At 38.6% G+C, this 23855-nt stretch overlaps 1 protein-coding gene across 8 annotated transcripts in view; it reads left to right on the top strand.

Annotated features, from left to right (window-relative positions):
• myocd (myocardin) overlaps positions 1–22696 on the top strand; it is a 106941-nt gene extending 84245 nt beyond the window's left edge. For 2 of the 8 annotated variants that reach the window (XM_049013155.1, XM_049013160.1), the window contains 13 exons: positions 3884–3949; positions 7042–7097; positions 8026–8101; positions 8803–8967; positions 11243–11418; positions 13501–13620; positions 13728–13987; positions 15084–15237; positions 15634–16620; positions 16959–17102; positions 17644–17769; positions 18384–18441; positions 18862–22696. In XM_049013155.1, coding sequence (XP_048869112.1) covers positions 3884–3949; positions 7042–7097; positions 8026–8101; positions 8803–8967; positions 11243–11418; positions 13501–13620; positions 13728–13987; positions 15084–15237; positions 15634–16620; positions 16959–17102; positions 17644–17769; positions 18384–18441; positions 18862–19421 — 2948 coding nt within the window. In that variant the 3' untranslated portion in view covers positions 19422–22696. The remainder of the gene's footprint in view (positions 1–3883; positions 3950–7041; positions 7098–8025; positions 8102–8802; positions 8968–11242; positions 11419–13500; positions 13621–13727; positions 13988–15083; positions 15238–15633; positions 16621–16958; positions 17103–17643; positions 17770–18383; positions 18442–18861) is intronic. The other 6 variants (XM_049013158.1, XM_049013163.1, XM_049013156.1 and 3 more) reach the window with 5 other exon arrangements.
• The last annotated feature ends 1159 nt before the right edge of the window (positions 22697–23855 follow it).

The following is a 23855-nucleotide window of genomic DNA, read 5'->3' as shown; positions in this document are numbered from 1 at the left end:
GGAAGCAAAAAATTACAAGCTTGCAGTCAGAAATGTGGCATGGCAAGAAACATTTAAAAGCCGGCTTGTTTTTTTCCACAAACATTTGGCCAGTAATATGCAGCAGATGTAGAAGTCTGTTTACACATATGTATTCAATCAATGAAGACTTTTCTTTTAGTGGATGGCAACTTGCTGCTTTTACTTTCCCATACAAAATGTTGTTCCAGTCGGGACAGGTATTGATCTTCCTTCACTCTCAGCTAAAACCTTTGTTGGATTAGTCTCCTACAACTGCCAGTGGTCGTAACGTCATTCATGTCACATAAAAGCTAAGAATCAACACTCGACATTTAGGTCCGCCTTCATAATCCGGTCTAAATGCAAGTCCATAAATGCTAAATGTCTTTGCTGATAACATAATTGGGGTAAAAAGATTCAGAAAGGGAAGGAACATATACATAGTCGGAGCTGTACAACTGCAGTTTACAAATACAGTCACATCCCATATCGAAAAATCTGTATCTGCTTTTTCCCATGGTGCATGCTATGAATTTTCTAAAGGAGGCATTCCATTCTAATTGAAGCAAGGTGTATACTTCTGCTCCAGTTTGATAATTGGAGGGCTAATGGCTACAAGGATCACAATCAGGGGGACAGGTCAAGATAAATGAGGGAAAGCATGTTTCTGGTGGGTGTCTTTCACTTTTCAACTCCAGCGTATCGGCAGTCACCAGGCAACAGAAGGAGAGCAGAGAAAAAGGAACAGTATAGAGACACAGGGACCAAGGTAGTATGTACAAAATATAAAGATGCCAGATGTTATGTAGCGTTACTCTGAGGTGGGAATATAGATTGAAGTTTCATTTCATGATGACTCTGTGTCCTTGGGAGACGGAGCGTATTTATACTTTACAGCTGATGGTCTGATCGTGTATAAATGACCATTTGAATAATACTACATAAAAGTCAACTCCAAATCAGAGAAACTGGAGAAGGAAAAGCAGAAAAACATTCTAAGTAACGAATGAACTGGTGAAAAACGCTGTGCCTGTTCTATAACCATCGTGTGTCTTTTGTTATCATATTCTGCTTGTGCCTGGAATGTCCAGCAGGATAGTGACGTGAAAAGGTTTACATTCTCTTTATCAACATTAACTGAATGGATGTAAATACTGCAGAGTGAACCTTATGCTTTATGTTTGCCTCATCAAATAGTTTTATTTATATTTGTATTGAAAAAAAGGAATGATGGTTATGAATTCCTAATACGTTACTCAGGATTTAATACACAGTACTATGATTTAATACTACAGCATTCTTTGACGTGCCTTTTAATGTCGTCAACTAGCTGCATTTTTGGGTTTGTAGTTTAGCCAGCATTTTCAACAAATATCGCCTGAAAAATAAGTTCTATTACATAATAATCATCTTGTAGATCAATAAGTATTGCACTTTGTCCCAGCATATTCCTGGATGTCTCCTTGTGTCAGTTCATTGAATGGTGCAACATGTACGTAATTCAGAGTTGGAATATGTTTACATGGCTGGCATTAATCATAGTGTGAACTGCTGATGTTCATTCATGATGGTTATTGAAGCCAGCACTGCAAAAACACTCCACAGTTTTCGTCATTTGCTGGAGGAAACATTGATTTTACACCATTGTTCGCTGTGAAGAGTTAGTGTCACCCCAAATAGCAAATGACTTGTATTACTATTACAAGCATTACACAAAAGTTCAAATGTCTTTGTGGAGTTTGCGTGTTCTCTCGGTGTTCTGCACCGTTCCTCCCTCTGTCCAGAAGCATGCAGTTAGGCTAACTGCTGTTTCTGAATTGCCTGTTGAGCGTGACTTTGAGTGTGTATGTGCCCTCTGATGGGTTGGCATCTCGCCCAGGATGAATGCCAGCCTTGTGCCCAATGTTGCCACTGAAAGGCTCCAGGTGACCCTGACCAGGTTAGACAGTTAAAATTAGCACTGATGGATTAATCAACAAGTTGTACAATTAACCAAATTAAAAGGTGGAGTAAATCGGCTCTCTTAATCACCACCACCAATCCAGTGCCTCGTAGTTTGCCAGAATCTTCAGTCCATTGGTTCATTGTTTTATTAAATCATTTAAATTAGCTTGTAAATATGCAATGCTTTGTTCAACATTATTTTCTGCTTCTGAACTAATTGATTATGAAGCACTTTTTTACTAAAGTACTACAAATGTGTCTTCTCTGTATCAACCAACAGAATCAACAATCTAACATAAAAATGATTACTGTCTGGTGATTCTGTGACAGTGTAGCACAAACATTGCAGAGGGGAACTATAAAAGCCTGGCCACAAGATAATTAAAACTAGTTATTTTATTGTAACCCCATGTATTGATTGTACCATGATACACGGAGACAGTATCTTGTTGCGGCTCTTTTTTTTTCCTGCTCCTTAGATACTCCCAAACTTTCTTGAACCCCTAACGCCTCATTAAGCTCTGTATCCTGCTGACTGCTATTCCAATTGTATCCCACAAGTAACAAAATATGGTTCACTGATGTTCCTGTGAGATTTCTCTGAACAACAACATATGTACACCGAAATTATTTTCATCCCACGCAATGCAGTGCATATTAACCAAAATATGACTAAGTCTCATTAATGCATCAAAATTATTTCCCGAGCTTGATTGGCATTCCAACACCGGCATGCTCGTATATGTTACTACTGAGAGCAATTAACGTTGTACACAATCTTTTTATCGTTCGACAGACAATGACTTTAAGGAGAACTTTGCGCTGAGGTCACTGTACGTAATCCAGGATGCCCAGTCAATCTGAGAGTCTTTTGTTTGAATGTACACTACCATCATGCATGCGTTTTGCATGTGCAGAGTCTGCGGTTCATATTGACCGAGTGTGCAGTTCATGGTACAGGCACAGCTTCAGTCCAAGAGCTCAAGAGAGGTTGCTTCTTATGTGTTGGGTTCAGCCTTATATTTGAGTGACCTTGCAACACTCCACACCCAAAGACCACACACTGCAGGGAAGTTTGTTTTAAAGGTGGGAGCCATGTTTATCATAGTTGAACATCCTGTTTTAAGAAATATTTGTTAGCTTACAATTTTCTTTTTCATTTTATTTTCTTTTCATGTTTTTCAGAAGAGTATTTCCCAAAATCACTTATAGTGAACATTCCCCAGGCTATTGAGTCGAAACTTTTAAATTGCGAAATCCTTTCCCATCGACAACTTCATTTTAGTTATTTTACTTCATTTTAGAAATTAAGAAGTCTACAGTTTCTAAACTTTACACTGCTAAACTTCCAAATGACGTCTTTGATGAGTTGTAGCAATGAGATATCATTGCATAATAAGATGTTTTTGTTAATTTACAAATTTACTTGGTTATCCATAAAATTTAGTTGACTTACAAGTTTGTCCTTGTTAGTTGGCCCTTCTCGTATTTCAGTTTGCTGAAACAATAAGTTGGATCATGATCTATAGAATGATTTGGATTGTTTCATATCACTGTATTTTATGTTTGACTCATTACTAGAGCTGCAGTTTGTGATGTGCCAGTTAGAGTGACCTAAGAACTTTCAGCAGAGTGCCCTGCATTACATGACTAATAATCACCTGGCCTTTCCATACTGGAATCAGCAAAATCACATTATTTCCACCTTAACCAAGAGTGGTCTAAAACAAAACGTAACTATGTATCTAACGTCAAATTTATTTTGCGCTCACGCTGTAATAATTCACCATTTACCCTGTATCTCCCATACTAATATCCTGTGGAACTGAAAAAAATCTCTCAAATTCATGCAAACAAACATTTAACATATTCACAGGCTTATGGGTAGATTTAGATTAAATCAAACAGTCTGTTTCCCACTTTCCCCTCCCCCGTCCAGTCCTGCAGTTACGACTCCAGCAGAGGAGGACACGAGAGCAGCTTGCAGACCAGGGCATCATGCCTCGTGAGTAATACATATAATATGATTTATACATATTCCATATTTTTGTTTACCTCCACCTTTGGGCCAACAAGTGGTCTTTAAAGCAACAAATCTGAGTCATGTGTGCAGAGTGAACTCTGGGAACTCTTCATGAACGGAAGCGGATAACCAAGCTACAGAAACACATGGCATTGTTTTTACAAGCTAATGAACATACTTGGAAACCAGAGGTTCATTTCGTTTGCTTCTCTTTTCTTTTTAATCTAGTCTTTTTAATGGAGGTTTAAAATCAGCGTAGGCAATAATCTTGTCATATGCCACTGACAGCTAGCAAGCAACAGCAGGGCCAGAAGCTGACCTCAGTGGAATGCCCACGTGCTTGTCGCGCCTGCATTGTTCGGGCTTGCAGGCAGATACATTTACATGAATAGCACCTGTTTAAACCACAACCGGCTCTGAGCAGCACTCAGTTGTTGCCATAACAATGGATTTTGTTATCACACCCAACACATACATTTTGAAATTTTGACTTGCATTGTGTGATCACAGTAATTCCCGTATAAGTAGAAAGGAAATTTAATCCGTTTACTTGCTGAATCTCTTCCGTTAATTGATGAAGGGTGTAAGTACAGTATGTGAAGATCGTGGAAAACGTAGTTTTTTTTTTTAAGAAGCGGTTGGCAAGTAAGAAAGTTTTCCAAAGCTAAAAGTCAGATCGGGTATTTATAAGACAACAGAATTCACATTCTTTAAAACTGAGTCTCATGAGAACAAGGGTTGGATCCTTTTTATAAATTATTGAATACTGGTACTTAAAAATGAATTCTCACGTTAAAAATGGTTGACGGAACGTTGTCCCGATTTGCTAGCAAAAAATAAGGTTTTAGAAGACTCACAGAGCAGTACTGTGAGTTACAAACAACATACTGTATTTACTTCATTTGATCAAGTCATTTGTAAAGACACTGCTGGGAAAGAGATTATTCAATTAGTTTTAGCTTTTTGAAATGGTACAAGTAGAACAGAGATAACTGGTTTACAAGTGTGTAAGGAAAGGGAATTCCGATGCTAGTCCTATCAATTTCACAGAGTCAGTTGGAGATAAAAAGCCACAGAGAATGCGATTGGCTAGACCATGGCCCTTTTAAAAGAAATTTGGATTGCCACTTTATCTCTTGATTGTAGGCAAGAGGTTGCAGAGGGAGATAGAACCTTTTTGAAGATTTTAGTGGGTGCTTTATAACAGCTTTCTTACCTCTTTGAAATGCAGCTTTCACAGAACGTGTTGTGTACCAAGCGACAGAGATGGCACGTATAACTTTTATTCGCAAAGTAAACCCTGAATGGAATCATCATTTCTATTATGCTTCAGAAAATTATAAAATTATTAGATTTTTTTAATCAGATGGGCATTAATGTTTCATAGACTGCTTTTTGTGTGTTATATAATTCTTTACAATTATTTTGTGTGTGTTATATTTCCATTTACTAAAACTTAGTTTTCGCAATACTGAAGTATGAATATGCTTTATTCTTGGATAAAAGCATTTGCTTGCATAATACTAATAATAACGATAATAATAATCTGCACCTTTGGGGATAATCTTATACTTTGTGGTCTTAAGTAGCTCTGCAGACTACTTGGACGATTTTTATTATTGGAAGAGATTTTATGTTAATCTTTTATGGGCTTGATATTTCAATCTTTTTTGTCTATTTTGGAAGATGGTCAGTGTGTATAGTCTGTGTATACATTTCTGCCAGGAACATCTGGTGTTTATTAGGCTCTTTAACATGTAGTCAGGCCTCTCAGGGTTGTTTGGACTGTGGCCTGGGAGGAGCTGGAGGACGCACTGCTCGGCGTGCGTGTGGCTTGTTCCTGGGTCTCGCTGGGTCTCTCACAGTTGGGAGATCTCTCTCAATGGAAGAATATATCAATTCTCTAGGCCTGCAGTTCATTCTTCGCTGATTGTCTGTGTGGTCTGTCGTATAAAGAACAGTCTGTCAGGTGAATGTCATTGAATTGTAATGTAAATCAACCCTTACTACTTCCCAGGTCCATTTGTGTTCATCTCGCAGAATCTCTCAAGTTTATCACTGCTTTCACTGTATATAGAACAGAAAGCATTATATTTACTGGGAATCTCCAAAAAAGTTCAGTTCAAAATGTTTAAGTTTCACCTTATTTTCTATCAACTAACTTGGTAAGTAAACTTATGATAATAAAAACATCACCTTGTTTATTAATGCCAGGTAATTATCAGTGATGGCGAAATATAAAGTTAATTTGACAGATTACTTCAGACATCCAGTCTGTGGGCCCACTGCCTCGTGTCTCATTCCCTGCAAAGGCTGAAGGCCGTATCTGCATTATCTTTCAAGCCCCCTATTGGAATGACTGCCATGTGCTAAGCGTTTCATGTGGCCCACTATATGTTTTATGTACGACTATACTTTGTTCTTGAATAACAGATTCTGTTTGCATAATATTAAATGTATGGATGATATTTTGCTTTTGCATCAGTGGTTTTCCTGTCTTCATAATCTAGTCACTCTCCATGTTGGTAGAGCTTTATACATCTGTTTGCAATATTTGAAGCTTAGAGCACAATTATAGGAATCAGCATCTGTGATAAAAATTAAGTGCAGTTTATGCTGTTGACCTTATTTTAAACTGTACAATACAAACACATTAAGCAGATTTTAGTACCCTTTTTGGAAGCTGTAATTTTTAAAGTATTCATGTGCAATTGTGTGCATATGTATAACTGGGTTTTCAGATGAAAATATAGTTTGAATCCTTACTTTGGAGTTACGAAATGCACTAACAAGTTAAGTTCGTTACTGACAGACTGTATTAAACATGAGTATATGTTTCATCCAGTAATACATTTTTTTTTCAGTAATACAAAAGATTGCAAAGCTTAAGCAACAGATCAAATATGGAAATGAATGTTATGTATTCTAAAATGAATCTTATGTATTCTGTAATGAATGTTATGTATTCTGAAGTCAGGTAGTGCCAGTGTATATTTTTGCAGAGTCAATTAGCTAAACTTTTTCTTAAAGATCTCAGTGTACCTTGTAATCAGATTTCATTGTTTATTTTACAGCACTGAAGAGTCCAGCTGCATTCCAAGAACAGAGGAGAAGTATTGAACGGTCCAAGGTAATAGACACGAACACCATAAACTTAATATAAATCAACAGAAATCTGCTTTTCAACCCTGAGATATTTCTGGGGAAGCGCTGTATTAAATATTATACTTCAGATTCTGTCCTTATTGACAACAGTAAGGTAACACCATAGCTTAGCCCAAATTCCCCTATACTAATAACAGTTTATTTAATTTCTTTAATCAAGTATCTATTGTTATCATGAATGTAGCTTTCTGCTATAAACTGCTCAGATAGCGGAGTTCATATTTCAGGTTTCGCCTCCCGATAAATTAATCTGTCCTGTCAGTTATATCTCATGTTCTGGAAAAGTTTCAAATTCCGCAGTACATACTATATTTGTATGCCGATCATCACAAATACTCCACAAATACTCCACTTCTTTGATAAGAACTGACAATGGAAATATAACATTTTCAATCACCGTCTTTGGCAGAGAATGTATTTTACGGCCCCATTTGGGGATGCTTTCTCCCTGGAGCATTTCTCATTGAAAGGATGTAATACATATGATACTGAGGTAACCCCATAGACACAAGACGAGAATGGAGAGATGTAACCTTGCACACGTAGAATTAGGGATAAACAGAAGCTCATTAAAATACTTGGAGATATTGGCGGATGTTCAGCCCTCCTTGAGCATTTTGTATCTTAAACATCCTCATCCATCCCAGGTGTACATTCCTGCAAAAAAAGTTCTTTGGAAGTTCCTTTCATTTATATATTTGTGGTAGCTGCTTTTCTGAAAGGGGATGCATCAAATACCTTCAGCATGTAATCAAAGCTGTTGCCCATTTATGATTTATGATCCCTTATTGTATTTTGTGATAAAAGAATAGCATATATATATTTTTTTTAATGGTTTACATTTGCAAAAAAAGTACATAGATGACTGCAATGGATACTGTCATGTTTTGCAGACTGGGGATTTCTTAAGGCATAAAATTAGAGGTAGACAAGGGAAGTCTGATTTGCTCAACATGCATATTTTACGAGGTAAGAAACACATTTTTTGTTGTTGTATCTGTGTTTTTTTTTTATAAAGTTGTATGGTGCTTGGATGCCCAGTTGATGAAGTTACACTCTAATCAAAACAATTACTTTGATTATTCAATAATAGAAACAGCCCATTTACACACCATTAAGCTTCATATTTAACACAGGAATTTCATTATTATTACTGATTATTATGGAATTCAGAGGCCTTCTACAAAACCCAAAGGACCCATAAAAATCTGTGAGTGTATAATAAAGTATAATTAATAGATAGAGAGAGTATAATAAAATGAATTGATAAGTGTTCATTTTTCTGACATGGATAATACAATGAGATATTTTCTGAAGAACAAACAGATTTTGTGGAATTACCAATGGATACAGGATATCTAAATAATATAATGAATGAGTCTAATATACAGTACAGTATAGATCTGGCCTACAAGCATAGAAATGGAAGCTGCCTGCAGAAAATGGCACTAAGACAAATACTAAGACGTGATGTATTGCTGTTTGGAGTGAGTATGATAGAGCGCAAATGAGTTGCAGCTTATTATCTCTATGCCAACAAAGACACATTTCAGGAAGCATTACGCAAACCGTTTACTTACTATATCACTTCATTCATGCATCCTATATGTGCTTCTGACAGGCACTATTGCAGTGGATTAATGGTGCTTATCATTATGTTTACTGTACAGACTCAGCCACCGAGGGCTCCGTACAAGCGACTCAGATGAAACTAAAGCGAGCCAGGCTTGCCGACGATCTTAATCAGAAAATCGCTCTAAGACCCGGCCCTTTGGAGCTGGTAGAAAAGAATATCATTCCTGTTGATTCAGCTATCAAAGAAGCTGCAATGAAAGGTATCTAAAAAAAATAGAGAGAGTGTTTTAACTCCAGATTATATTGCAGTGGATAGGGTGCTTTTTCCCTGTCTGTCATTTTTTTTCCTCAGCACCTGGTTTATTACATAACTTGCACACACCCACTAAAATTCAACACATGGCCTGAAAATCTGTATAGTTCACATGCAAACATCTGTTTCAACTCCAACATTCCCCTCAAGACAGCTGGCTTATGGCAGTGGGCTTCTTTGTCATTTCGTCATTAGAGTCCATCGAAGCTGAAATTGTGTTGCAATTTACCTCTACATTGTCTGCATCCTTTGTTTTCTTTTTGTCCAGTGAAGCTTGGAATGGCAGATTATAAACTTTTCATTAAGCTTTCACAATATTCATTGCTTCTTTGAAAAAGCTAGATCAAAAGCCTGTTCTTCTGTGATCAAAAACCTTATCATTCTTATTTATCATCCAAATATCCATAGTATTCCAGATAGTATAGGTCACAGTGCAGGGGTAAACCTATGATGGGATGCCAGTCCACTGCAGAACATGTAACCGTGGACACAATTTAGACACTATATCTGTATGTTTTTGGACTGAGGAAACCAGAAGACCTGGAGAAAAATGTACATGTCACAGGAAAAACATGCAAGGTCCACGCACAAAACAGAGGTGGGATTCAAACCCCATCCCAAAGACACAAAACAGTGGTGGGATTTGAACCCCAACCCACACACACACAGAAGTAGGATTTGAACCCCAAAAACATAGACACAGAACAGAGATGACATTTGAACCCCTACTCTTTCACACACACACACAGAATGGAGTGTATGTAGGTTGGGGTTCAAATCCCACATACATGTACATTGCAGCATGAGTCAAAGACTAATACATAACATGGCTGCTACAAATGCATATTATGTATCTTGGTACTTGCTGCAGATTCCTCAGTCAATTCCTTACTTAAGTTTACACTTTTTTATTTTATGTTATAATATAAAATTTTCCCATAATTATTGTGCTTGTCATAAAATGGTTACACACATATATAGAAACGAAAAAGGAAACACAGACAGGAAGTGTAACTATAGTGGATGTCTTTTGTAAGACTTCCCCAAATACCAAGAAAGACTCCAGGTTGCACTATATTCCTTTGTTGTTTATTGCAACCTGCTCTTTTAAATTGTTTTTCTCACAAACAGCTGACCTGTGCTGCTGCTCTTAGATCATCCTCTGATTTTTGTTTAAACCCCATGCAAATACTTAATGTTTACTACTGTAGTTGCTGAAATCTGAAAAAAAGGGGGAGAAAAAAATAACATTACGTAAGCCTGATTTGGTATTGGTGACCAGCATTAGTTTACATGATCTTTGTTTAAAAGCATGTTTTACTTAGATAAACATCAGCTGTATTTAGATCAGCCCTCCTTCCCAGATCAATTGAGTGTTTCTGCCTTTTCTGCGTGTGTTTGGACTGCATGCGATTTACGCCTTTCCACTAAACCAAAGGCGTCTCAGAGAACAACCCTTGTGCAGGTGCTTGTTTTTTGTAGTCAACCTAATGAGGCCCCCTACCTGTATTAATTTAGTGTGAGAAATTTAATGTGAGCTGTAATGCAGAGCATTGCTTTAGCCTTTTGTTCTGTTGCTGCAGACACTGCAGGGAACAGTTTTCCAAATGACCTATGGTGACAAACACCAAGACGGCTTTCAGTCAGGTGTCTTCAAGGCCATAATGTAGCCTGAGTCCAAAATCAACAGGTGGAGGAAATAACAACCGTGTTGGTTGCATGCTTTGGACGGCATTTGCCAGGGCTGCAAAGGACTGCGGCTCTCGTGATTAGAACCAGGGTTTGCACATGCCAGGTCACTCGCCCAATCTCTCCGCCCACTATCCCCAAAGTAACCCTAAAGCTGACTTGTGTGTGTATATCACTGCCTATCAGTGTTCAGCTTATCACAGGGTGCTCTCTACTGAAGTGTTCATGTCAGTTTCCTTCTGATGCATCCCAGCACTTCCAGGCGAAGTGTTTGTACTTAGTGTCAGTAACAAACAATTTGTTACTTTATGTTAAAAATATAGGCATAATATGGTTGAAGGTCATACGGATGTAGTAGTTATATCTCGGTATTTGGTATCTTACAACAGGTGGTCTACGTTAAAAAGAGAAGTGCTTGTTTAACTCTAAATACTGGACTGTATGTCATATACCACGTTCTCCATTTGGCTCCTTTCTCATGAGCATGTTCATGGCTGACTCATTGCAATCATGCATTTGGTCTTCCTCTGCAGTGAACCATGGGAAGTTCCTCAAAGAAGAGGATTCGTATGCGTTTGAGGAGGACAGCAGCAGTGACAGTCTCTCCCCTGAGCAACCTCACAGCAACGAGTCTCAGGGCTCTGTGTGCTCCTCGTCAGAAACCAAGAGCAGTGACTCCTCTTCTCCAGCCCTCGCCGGCACCCGACAGGTGAGGAAGAACAAAAGAAACCGCACCAAAAATCGATTTCGTGTGAAGGACGTCTACAGTTATGGAGATGACTTGAATAAACTATACCATCTCAGCTCTGGAATCATGAGTGTGTATTCTGATTCAGCTGGTTCTGTGCAAACTACATTTGTTACTTTTGACTTTCATTAGACATCCTCCCATTGGATTATTATTATAAGATGCCATCAAGTCAACTCTGTGCCATCTAATAGATGCCATCACTCTTCTGTCTGAGTCTTCTTGCTTCCTAATGGCCCCATAGTATTAAACATATTCCTAATGCTGAAATGAATGAATTTTACTAAATATGTAAATTATAACACACATACACATAACAACTGCTTAATTGTACAAGTAGAATAAGAGTTCTGTTCAGCAGCTATTTCTTGTATAGTTTCTCCTGGGTTTTAGCCTAATAATAAGGAAAATGGCTGTTAGAAAAACAGCATCTCAGCTGAAAAATATATTACTGGTTACACATATAACCATGCTTAAATAAAGATTCGTATTGCCGATAGATAGCTATCACTGTGAATCATAGCGTTTATTTGCTAAAGTGGGTTCAAAACTTTTTTTTTTTTTATCTATGTAACCTTATTACCAAGTGCATTAGTGGCCCACTACATGATCACTATCAATTGCTAGCTGAACATTTCTACTAAACATTGGTGTACTCTTGTGCTATCCCATTTTACTGTGTACATCCTAGTAAATAAACCCCTTGTTCATATAATAGTTTGAAGCTTGACAAGGACAGTATTACCTAGAGGGGTTGGGGTACCATGCTGGGTAGATGCCATGGATTTAAATGAGGTTTGGAATAATGACACATGAAATTCATCCATCTGCCCATGAGTCTTCCAGCCCCTTGTTTAGTTCAGGGCTACAGGGCCTGTAGCCTCTGCCAGGCAGAATTCCACACTGGACACCTAACATGAGGTGTCATAAAATGTGAAATTTGAATGATTTTCATCATTTAATAACAGCATCTCACAGTACACTTGAAGATTACTGAAGATTATAAACTTAAGGCTTAAGGCTTATCTGTTGTTTAGTGGTAATTCAGCCTCACTTTGCAGTACATCTCTATTAACAGTGTTTCAAACAGCCCTATTAATTTTTTCATTGACTGTCATTTAATTCTTGTTTTAATCAGTAGTATTTTAATAACGAAGAAACAAGGATTCGAGAACTATGCTTAACAACCGTCCATCCATCCATCCATTTTCCAAACCGCTTATCCTACTGGGTCGCGGGTGCTTAACAACCGTTTTTACCTATAAGAATGACACATCAGTTTATGTCAAACAGCACGTTAGTAACTACCACATCAATTATGTGGTTCAATAACCATTTTAATGTTTAAAAAAAAAAATACTTCAGATTATTAGTCAGATTAATTGACCATAGAATAGTTAATCGACCATTGTTGCTATTGAAATAGCATGAAGAAATGTGGTAGCATAATCTTGTAGCCTTGTGAAGAGGGCAGTGGCAGAGCGGACCAATGTCCTGTTTTAAATTGACCATTAGCTCAAACGCGACAGATCCTTGGCTCACGGTGAATCTTGCATACCAGCATCTTTGTTACAGAGTGTTCTTGGTATGGGGGCTCTTTGATTTTCCACCAGGCTCTGAGCATTCCAAATCATTGTCTGTGCAGTGAGTGCCGTGGCTATTATTGGCTTCACGTGCAGGAATGGAACAGGAGTGGGGAAGCGGGAACATGTGTCTCCTCTATCGGCTATCAGTGGCAACTGGGAAATTTCATTGTGAACACTCAGTGTTACAGTAAGGGCTGAAACGCTGTTTTTTGAGTCTTTCATTTCCTTTCACATCTGGTCTCAATTAAAACAACCAAGTCAGATTTCTGTCAGAGGTCTTTATCAAGCGCTTTGATGTTTATGTCCAGTTGAAGAATTCTACCTAGGTCTACGTGTACTTGTTTTTCATGTGTCCTGGAGTAGAAATAAATATCTCGGCATCACCCAACAATAATATTAATAATAACATTAATTTGTAAAAAAAAAAAATGTTATTTTGCTTTTGTATTTTTTTCAGGGATCTCAAAAGCACGACCACAATGGTTCCCCTATCAGTCATGTAAGCCAAGAGGAAAGTCTGTCTATGATGAATAACAGTCAGCTCACCCAACCAATAGCTGTTCCAGCAATTGTCAAGGTGAGTGATATTAGTACTGTGCTGGAGAAAATTCCTCTAATTGATAAATGATTTCAAGGTGATATAAAAAAAATTAAAATAACAAGTAATATTTTTTGTGTTTTCAGTCGAAAACTTCTGACAAAAACCGCCACAAAAAGCCAAAAGACGCGAAGCCCAAGGTGAAGAAGCTGAAGTACCACCAGTACATTCCGCCGGACCAGAAAGCGGAGAAATCCCCTCCCCCGATGGACTCGGCCTACGCCCGGCTGCTGCAGCAGCAGCAGCTCTTCCTGCAGTTGCAGATCCTCAGCCAGCAGAAGCACCAGCAGCACTCCCAGCAGCGCCAGCAGAACTTCAACTTCCAGCCTCTCCACTCATCGCTCAAGTGAGTCACAGAGAAGAGCATCAACAATTCAGAGTGACCATATGCAAAGCAGAGCACTTTATAACTGGCCAGAAAGGTCACACTGGAAGAGTGTATGACATGTCCTAAATCCACACAACCAGCACAGTGTAGTGTTGATCAATAGTAGTAACACAGCTAAGTAAAAGTAGGTTTTTCCAAGTAAACCTCCAAGCGAATAGCACACAGACTACATATGACTTTTCATCAAAAAACACTGACATTATTTATCTTATGTTCTTGAGGTAATAAACCAAAAAAGTAACTGTATGACACACCGGTTAGTCTTCATATAAACATAAACATTCCTTCCAAAATCCTGAAATAATTTGTTTATCAAGTAAATAGTCGTTGTTTGGCATCTATTAAAGGTTCACTGTTTACTGGAACAAAAAATATTGTTGCATTACGATTAATGAGGCACAACTCTGGTAATAAAATCATTGTATTAATTCATTCTTTTCTAAATAGGATAAAAGCCCTTTAATTGAATTGCATGCCCAAGGACAATATTTTAGTTTACAGCAACTTTAATTTTTAACATTAGTCAATATGCTAACATTTTAGTTCTTGGAACCATTTCTTTTTGAATCCTTGGCATTCAGGATTATAGACTGATTCTGTCTGAAACAAATCTTAAGCTCTTTCACCTCTTTTGACTGGTAAAATTAAGTATAAACCCCATAGCAAATTTAGCAACGCGTCTGCATGTGTGCTTCATTTTATTTATTATTATTAATATTAATATAAGTTTGATGCTATATACTAAGTGTGATGTATTGTTGCATCGTAAATAGAAGGAAACATATGTTTCCACAAATACTGTATAAAAATAAATGGCAATACTAAACAGCAATATTATTTCTATTAAATAGTAGTGCAAATGGCTTTGATGAATGAAATGACATACTCATCGATTATATAAATACAATAATATATAAAAATGTTAGGGCAAATCAGGAAACCTCAAAAGGGGCTGCCAGGCCTCAGACTCCACTGTTAATGATAAGCAGGAAACTCGTACATTCTGTTCCTTCTGTAAAGCATTATGGGTACTTGTTTTTTGTTTTTGTTCCAGACAATCTAACGAACAGCTTCCAAGAAATTCAAACGTTTCTACGAGCACCGTGACAAGTACTTCTGCTTCTCCTGTGAAAACCACGTATTCTGCACAGACAAATGTTTCTGCAATAAAACCTGGACCTTTACCCTCAAACCTGGATGACTTAAAAGTATGCAGTATGCACTGATATCTGGAGTTTGAACATCTGTTCTTGTGTCATTCTTGACTGTCAGGTGTAGTATGCCTGGCACCACTTATATCCACTTTAGGTGCTAGTGCAATTAATATATTTTTTTAACGTACAATGCATTGAATGTTTAAATTGACCAATAGAATAACAATAGAATTGACAATAGAAGTTGAAGGCGCCATAAAAAGTTGGAAGTTGTGTCATTAAATGTTACTTTCATGACATTTTTCAGTGTCAGTGTGTAAAACCTATAAGAAGTTGCAGTTATACTTGAAAAACTGGTACAATATATATGTGGCTAATGAAATATATATATGCAGCAATGTGAAAACACATTTACGATAACCGAGTCCTGCGCTGTGCTGTTTTTGACAGGTGTCTGAGCTGAGGCAGCAGCTGAGGATACGTGGCCTCCCTGTGTCTGGCACAAAAACAGCTCTAATAGAAAGGCTAAGGCCCTTTAAGGACCCCAGTTCCAGCTCACCGTCCAGCTCCAGTGACATCACCACCGTCACCTTTCCAGTAACACCCACTGGCTCACTGTCGTCTTACCATTCGCCGAGCTCTTCTGGTGCACTGTCCAATGGGGGTTTCTATCAGCTGTGCAACAACAGCACAACCCCACCCATCTCGCCAGCCTCCTCCGACCTCTCCGTTAGCGGATCGCTTCCAGATAGCTTCAGCGATGTCACCATGTCCTCCCCGCAGTTCAGTTTACACGCCTCCCCCAGGGCTGACGAGGGCTTGGCAGCAGCTCTGAACGGTGGCCGCCTGCATCCAGAGCCCGAGGGTCTTGACGCGGAGAAAGACAAAATGCTGGTGGAGAAACAGAAGGTGATCGAGGAGCTGACCTGGAAGCTGCACCAGGAACAGCGGCAAGTGGAGGAACTGAAGATGCAGCTGCATAAGCGGAAGCGCAGCCACTGCCAGCAGGCACTGCCGCAGCAGCAGGCCCACCTTCACCCTCTGCCCCCGCAGCAGCAGACCATCTTCGGCGTGTCAATCAAACAGGAACACGTGGCCTCCAGTTGCCCACTGTCCTTGAAGCAAATGAAAGGCCCTCCAAGGAGCTGCATGGAGAGCCTGGCTCCTTGTGCTTCAACAGTCCTCTCAAACTTGGGTGGCCCTCGCTGTTTGGACGCCGCGACGGCAGGGAGTCCTGCAGGCCTGTCTGCTTTCCTGAGCCCCCAGTGCTCACCTCAGCACTCCCCCATAGCAAAAACAGCCAGCAGTCCTCAACACAGCAGCCTGTCCTCTTCCCCAAACAGCCCCTACTTGCTGTCTGTGTCCTCTACCAGAGGGGCTGGAGATGGTCAAAGTCATTCTCCACAGCAGAGTGGTAACAGGCCTCGAACCATTCAGGTACGGCAACGCAACACGGAATACAAAAGGAAAAGATCCATATTTTTCACAAATCATGAAAGTAACCTGAACTTACATATAAGAAAAAAAATCTGCATTTCAGTATAGAGCCAATAATACATATTTAATACGAATTTGACATCACAGTGTAATAATGAGAGATGTAAAGACTGTCTCAACTTTTATTTATCCAGTGAATCATTTGCTGTTAACTTCCTTTTCTTCATTCAAACTACATTTGACACCCACATTGGGATCTTCATTCAAACTGACACCCACGTTGGGAGGTTCAATATTTAAAAGCAAAACCTGAGTATTGTTCCCGTGTCTTTTTTTAGATCCCCCAGAAGAATTCTGGCCCAACTGTGAGCTGCTCCTTTGCCCCAGACCAAAGGAGCTTAACACCAGTGTTTTCTAACTCGGCCAACAGCGGTTTTAACAGGGATCAACACAAGCCAAAGGGTGCAAGTATACAACACAAGGTATGGGTAACAGCCAATGGAAGGATTAAACAAGGGCATTAATTTAACAGTATGACTTCTCATATTTATTTATCCTGGAGAATATGGTGAGACAAGGTTAAGTAACTGGCACAGTGTCACTTAGCTGTTTTCCGCTTCTCTCTGAGTTGCTCGCCTCTTCTCTCAGCCTGGCTGTTACGGGGCACAAAGTTAAAAATAAAGCTGACCCCTGTTGCTCTTGAAACTACTTCACCTCTATAGCCCCACACCTAAAAAAAAAAAAAAAACTAAATCCAGATCCACACTTATGAGCTGGTTCACCGCTCATGTTCTCGCTATTTTGTCATGCGGCTGTTTCCTGTATCAGGGAAGCCCTGAAGGCAAGATAGGCCAAACGCCTCAGAAAACCTCTGGAAGAACAGCCTCAGTCAACATCTGAAAGCGAAAAGTGTTAAGCCTGTGATAAGAAACATGAGCAGAAGAAGCTTGATCAGATCATTTATAGCATAAAATCCGTTTTGGTCCCATTTTAACGACAAATTTAACTTATCTTTTCATGTAGATGGCAATATTACACCCCAGGCACGTGGGTCATAAGTGCCCCATCTCCTCTGCTGCCTTCTGCAGCTCAGATTCTGCTGCATCAGAGATTAAACAGCCCCCCTGCTATGAAGATGCAGTAAAGCAGGTAAACTAAATTCAAGAAAAACTAGAACAACATTATTTTTTCTTCCGCTATATCCATGGCTATCTAGTAATCTGGCTATTTATTAAATATTTATAAACAAAAAAAACCAGACAAACAAAAGCAGAACCTTTACCTCTTTTTGCTTTTAGCATTGCTGCCTTTTTGACCTGCACTTCATTATGCTACTTTCCCCCTCATCCATGTGTGCTGTCCACTCAGCAAAACTTCTCTGTTTTTCTTAAATAAGAGCCCGATTATGCCAATGACTGCGACTGAAAGAACAATGATCTTTTCTAAATTTAAAACAAAATAAATATCTTGTTGGTCCGTATTGAACAGAGACTAAAATAAATCTTAAACTGGCTAATTTAAAAAATAGCAGCAGCCACATGAACAACAGCGATGATAATGAAGTTTGTAAGATTCTTGTATGCATTTTAACCTTGAGATGTGCAAAACAGTTTAATGTATTATATATAGTATTGTAAGTTGTGTATATAATTGTGTTTATATTTATACAAACATTTATTCATATGTACGTATGTATTCATATATGTTGATATAGTGGTTGGTGCCAATGGAGAAATTTTGCTGATAGGTTGTTACAATTTCAGCAGCTGACCAGAAGCCAGCAAATGGATGAACTTCTTGATGTTCTTATTGAAAGTGGAGGTGAGCATTATTTCTACTGAGATACAGAGTTGCAGTGTGAAATGCTTCTGAGCAAGATGAATTCCAAATGTTGCACGTACAAGATATTAGGAACCACTTTACCACATTTGTATGAAAAAAAAAATCCTACAGTAGGTCTGTAATTACATAAATTGTAAATGAACAACAGTTGCACTTCCTGGAAAAAATAATACACAGATGTAGCTCGCTGACACTGCAGCGGTTTCCTATGATGTGATTAATCTTTCTATTCATGCAGCGTAAGAGTTTCAACATTTGTATCCTATGGCCTATAAAAGATCTTGAGCGTTTGCCTGAAGCTTTTTGATACCGTAAATTTTTAATCAGCTTAGATTTTTCTCCATCGTGGATGTTAAATCAAAATTTGTGGTGTGACACCCTCCCCCGTTTTTTCCCAAGAAATGCCAGCTAACGCCAAAGAAGAGAGGCCCTTTGTAACAAAAGTTATGCCTCACATTACAGTTTCAGGAGGCCCCGGCATTTCCATCCCAAAATTCCCCAGGCACTATGAACACCTCCCCCCTGGCCAGGTCCCTTTTGAACACGCTGCCAGCAATGGGGACAGTCACCTGGAGGCTATGTTGAACAGTCCCATGGGAAGAGCGAGTGAAGCAGCACTTCTTAAGATGAGCACAGGAGAAGGGCAGCTGGAGGATGGAGGAGAGAGATTCACAGGTACCCATCAGGAGAAGATGCTCGGTAACCGGGACATGATGGAGATGCCACTGTCCCCAATGGATGCCAGGATCTCACCTGCAGCAGAGGCCCAGGGCCTTAGCGTGCCCTTCACAGAGTCCCCGTGGGAAACTATGGAGTGGCTAGATCTCACGCCGCCAAGCTCGGCGACTGGCTTCAGCACCATCCCCCAAACTGCTCCCAATATTTTCAACGCAGAATTCCTTGACGTCACAGACATCCACTTGAATTCAACCATGGACCTTCACTTAGAGCAATGGTGAACATGAGAGAACCTTAGATTTAAAGTAGCCTCACACCAAGCAATAGCCTAAAATTTATGAAGCTCGCCTTAATCTTTAATGCTGTATATAACGAAGTAGGTTCTTTCTGGACATGATGCGCACAATACCAGAAGCAGTCTGTATGTACATTTATTTTCACACCGTTTCAGCAGAAGTAATGTCATAAAAAGAAATAGCAAGGTCACCCACACAACGTAGGTAAGGTTAGGTTAGGTTAGGTTAGGTTAGAGCAGGGCAGGAATCAGAATTACACCAATCAACAATAAGGAAAAAAAAGGAATGCGTGATATATTACTGGAAAAAATTTAAAAACTGATTTGAAGTTTCTATTGGGGTTTACATATTGGCAAAAAGATTCAAGTAAAAAAATCTAAAACTATGTGTTAAACATTAATCACATGTAAATAGCATATTACTGTTGTTTTAAAGAATGGAAATCAATAACGTAAATGTGATTAGCTGAAGTATGTATTTCAGCTGGAACTGTGGGAGGAACTGCAGTCCCACAGTGTATTAAAAAGTAACATATTTTATATTGTACATAGATGAATGACCACATTGCACATTGATTAGAATAGTACAAGATGACACACTTTGCTTATTTGTAGTAATGATTAGCTGGGAAAGAATTTGAATTTCCATTCCATGCTAGTATTTTAGTAGCTTAATTTGCTTTGTTTTATTTATTCATTGCACTGCAGTTATGTCGACTAAAGTGTATAGACAACACTTTTTTTAATGCACAGAGCTTTTTGTAATCACTGTTCCAAAAATGTCAGTACTTTAACAAGCTTAAAAATTTAGGGATGGGCAATGAACTGAGGAAAATCTTTTCACCATTTCATTTTTTAACACCTTTACATTTTTCATTTGAAAACAATGTCGTAACGTCAGAATGCAATGCATAGTAGCACCTAATGTGTAGGGAGGCCTTTTCACTATATTCATATAATTCATACTGATGGAAGCATCTGCGTAAACTATCCCAACGTGTTTTACTGACTGTATTATTCATGCTTCTTTACCAGCAAACAACTTTTACATATCCACATAATGCACCTATTGTTTCCATGCAACTAATTTACTGTCCTACTTGTCATGAACTTGTCAGTCATTTTCCATATAAATAATAGCCCACGTTTGCCATATATTTTAGAAGCCATGACTTCTCAGACATATTTATTACTTTGTAAGGTTTTATTTTGATATTTATATGTGACATTCCAAACATACAATGGACATCAGGTAATTTAAAACCTAAAAAGCTTAATTTAATCATAACTTGTTTATTTAAATGGTTCACTTGACAAACACTGTTTAGATGGACTTGCAAAATGAAATATATTTATTGATTGTAATTTTATGAGACTAATGTTTCAAATGTTTTAAAAGTATTCCCATAGATGCATGCAATTGACTGGAACTTTCAATATGGCCAATAATAGATTTCCTGTAAAAAAAATAAGTTTAATTTTTAAATGAATTGACATCAGCTAGTAGCATCATAGACACCATGCAAGACCTAAATAAGTAGCATATGCACCCATAATCTGTCTAAACAAACAAACAAATAAATAAATCAGCTTGACTCGGAAATTATAGCTGTAACAAAACAGTATAAGATCCAAATGCAGAGTTTAGCAGATTTAATGAATTATGAGGCCTAACAGGCATGAACCAAAACCCAAGAATCATAGGTATAAACACAGGTCAGAAAAACACCTAGAATAAGACACCTAGATCCTAATGCGAGGTCAAAAACTGGCACAGCCACACAGACGAGCAAAGAGCAAGCTTAGTCCCTCTCAAAGGCTTTATTTTGGAGAGGCCATTATATTACATTTATCCTAAAGTGTGTTTGGAATTCAGATGAGATGGGGTGCGGTCTGACTGGACATGGCTGAGGGGACATTGCACTAGAGCTGGCTAATAATTAGGGCAACAATGCTACTTAAATACATTTGAAATATATATGATGTCTAATATCTGGTGTCAAATCTGTAAAAATTTAATATGTGAAACGTTTCAGTTATGATAATGTGCCATTAAGGACAGTCATCATCAGAACCCTATTCTTATTAGAGTTCAAGCAAATACAAGCGATTAGTCTTGGTGTTGCAAGAAATCTTTCTTTTCTGCTTTATAAACTTGAGTCTCTACAGTATGTTACGCCTTATAGCAGAAGAGGTATTTATACCTCTTTGTAAACTGTTTTTCACAGTGTTTCATAAGAACTTATAAACAATACATTAAGCTGCAATACTCTTTGAGTAAATTTGTATTTTTGGGGAAAATGTGAAGCTGACCTTTATATAAATATGAAATGCTGTGAACATATTTTTATAAAAGAATTGGGAAATTGTCCTGTTATGCACATTTTAATTATACTGGGTTTTTTTTCCAGAATGTAAACAAGGGACTGTTTTATACAATGTGTTGACACCACATAACAAAATGTGTTGAATTTGTGGGGAAAATACTTTTAATCAATAGTGAACTACATTATTAATTTAAACTGTAAGTAACAGTATGTGACACACTTTCCAGCTCTCCTGCAAAAACTCCATAGAGCACAAAAAAAAAATGAAATCATTACCTTAATGAGTTCCTGCATAAGCTTTAGTGAGACCAGGAAAGTTTGATGGACATGATCATAGACAATTGACAGGCAACCAAACCAACCAAACCAAAAGAATGTCTGAGTCCATATAAGCTATATTCAATCGTTTATTATTGCATTTAAATTGATTTTTTTTTTTTTGCTAAATCATGATCTTTCCCAAACATTCACATGGATGCTTCCCCTAGCTGGTATTTTAATGACTGAAGGCTTTTAAAAATATTTTGACTACTTCTGTTGTGTTGGGTGAATGAGTATGAAATAAAATGTCTTATGAAAACAGAAATCCATCTTGCTACACGTGGATTTGCTATAAATCCAGTATCACAAGAACTTATTTTGGACTTTTTGTGTACAGACATAGTGCCCATTTTGGTAAAACAACTTGCAAAATGGGAAGCAGGAAAAAGGACAGAAATCGGGTTAGATTTGGCCCCGCTGCATGTGCCTTAGTGTATATTGATGTGAAGAGGATGAAATGATTTGAATGATGACCACAGACAATCACCATGGAGACCATCTGACAAAAAGCTTGTTGTGATGCTTGGCCACTGAACTGCTTTAAATGTCAATATCTTGTCCACATCACTGTATTACTGTACAAAACAAAAGCAATAAATGTAAATGCAGCCAATATTTTTCTATGACCAATCTGTACCTGCCTCCATTCCATTTCAGTAACGCATGTGAGATACAATATGGCCTCTTAATCATAAACAGATATCTTGTTTAGAACCTAATGAAACGATTGAATATCCATCCATCCATTTTCCAAACCGCTTATCCAATTGGGTCGCGGGGGGTCCGGAGCCTATCCCGGAAGCAATGGGCACGAGGCAGGGAACAACCCAGGATGGGGGGCCAGCCCATCGCAGGGCACACTCACACACCATTCACTCTCACATGCACACTTATGGGCAATTTAGTGACTCCAATTAGCCTCAGCATGTTTTTGGACTGTGGGGGGAAATCGGAGTACCCGGAGGAAACCCCACGACAACATGGGGAGAACATGCAAACTCCACACACATGTAACCCAGGCGGACACTCGAACCCGGGTCCCAGAGGTGTGAGGCAACAGTGCTAACCACTGCACCACCATGCCGCCCCACGATTGAATATATTGGTTGTATTAATGTTCACAACCCAGAACAGGGCAACCATCTACACACCAGCATCATAATTATAATTTATTATAATTTAGGTAGAAGCTGTTAGTAGAGTGCAACCTTATTTTAAGTCTGTGGGCTTTACCTGTGACAGCCTAGTACTTTTATTTACTCCCTCTTTGTTATTTTACAATAATTTATTTAGCAGATGCTTTTCTCCAAAGTGACGTACAATTGACAAGAAAGGGTCATTGAGTGTTTGGAACAATTAAGAGTTAGTGGTCTTGAACAAAGAGCCAACAGTAAAATCATTCTGCAGACTTTCAACCAGTGACTTTCCAGTTATGGATACAGAGTCGTAACCCACAGAGCCACACACCGTCATCGGCTACCGAATTCAGGTTACGCATCTGCTGAAAGGGGAATCATTACCGGCAAAATTTTTCCCATTATGTAGTTATTTGTTCCTCAAGAATATGCTACTATATATTCTGTTCTTTCCATTCTCTGGCTCTGCCATCCACAAGTATCCCTAGGACACATGTGGCCTCACAGTAGCTAGTAGCAGTTCCTTGGATGACATGCTGTTTGGAGACTGATAATAACGCTAAAGACATGACACTGCCGAACTTCCTGCCTTTATTGTACGAGACCAAAGTTTTTTTTCCCCACATTTCCCATCAA

Source organism: Brienomyrus brachyistius, chromosome 5 (genome assembly GCF_023856365.1).
Source record: "Brienomyrus brachyistius isolate T26 chromosome 5, BBRACH_0.4, whole genome shotgun sequence".
NCBI lineage: Eukaryota > Metazoa > Chordata > Actinopteri > Osteoglossiformes > Mormyridae > Brienomyrus > Brienomyrus brachyistius.
Note: the sequence above shows the minus strand (reverse complement) of the source record. Positions and strands in the feature narration are given on the sequence as shown.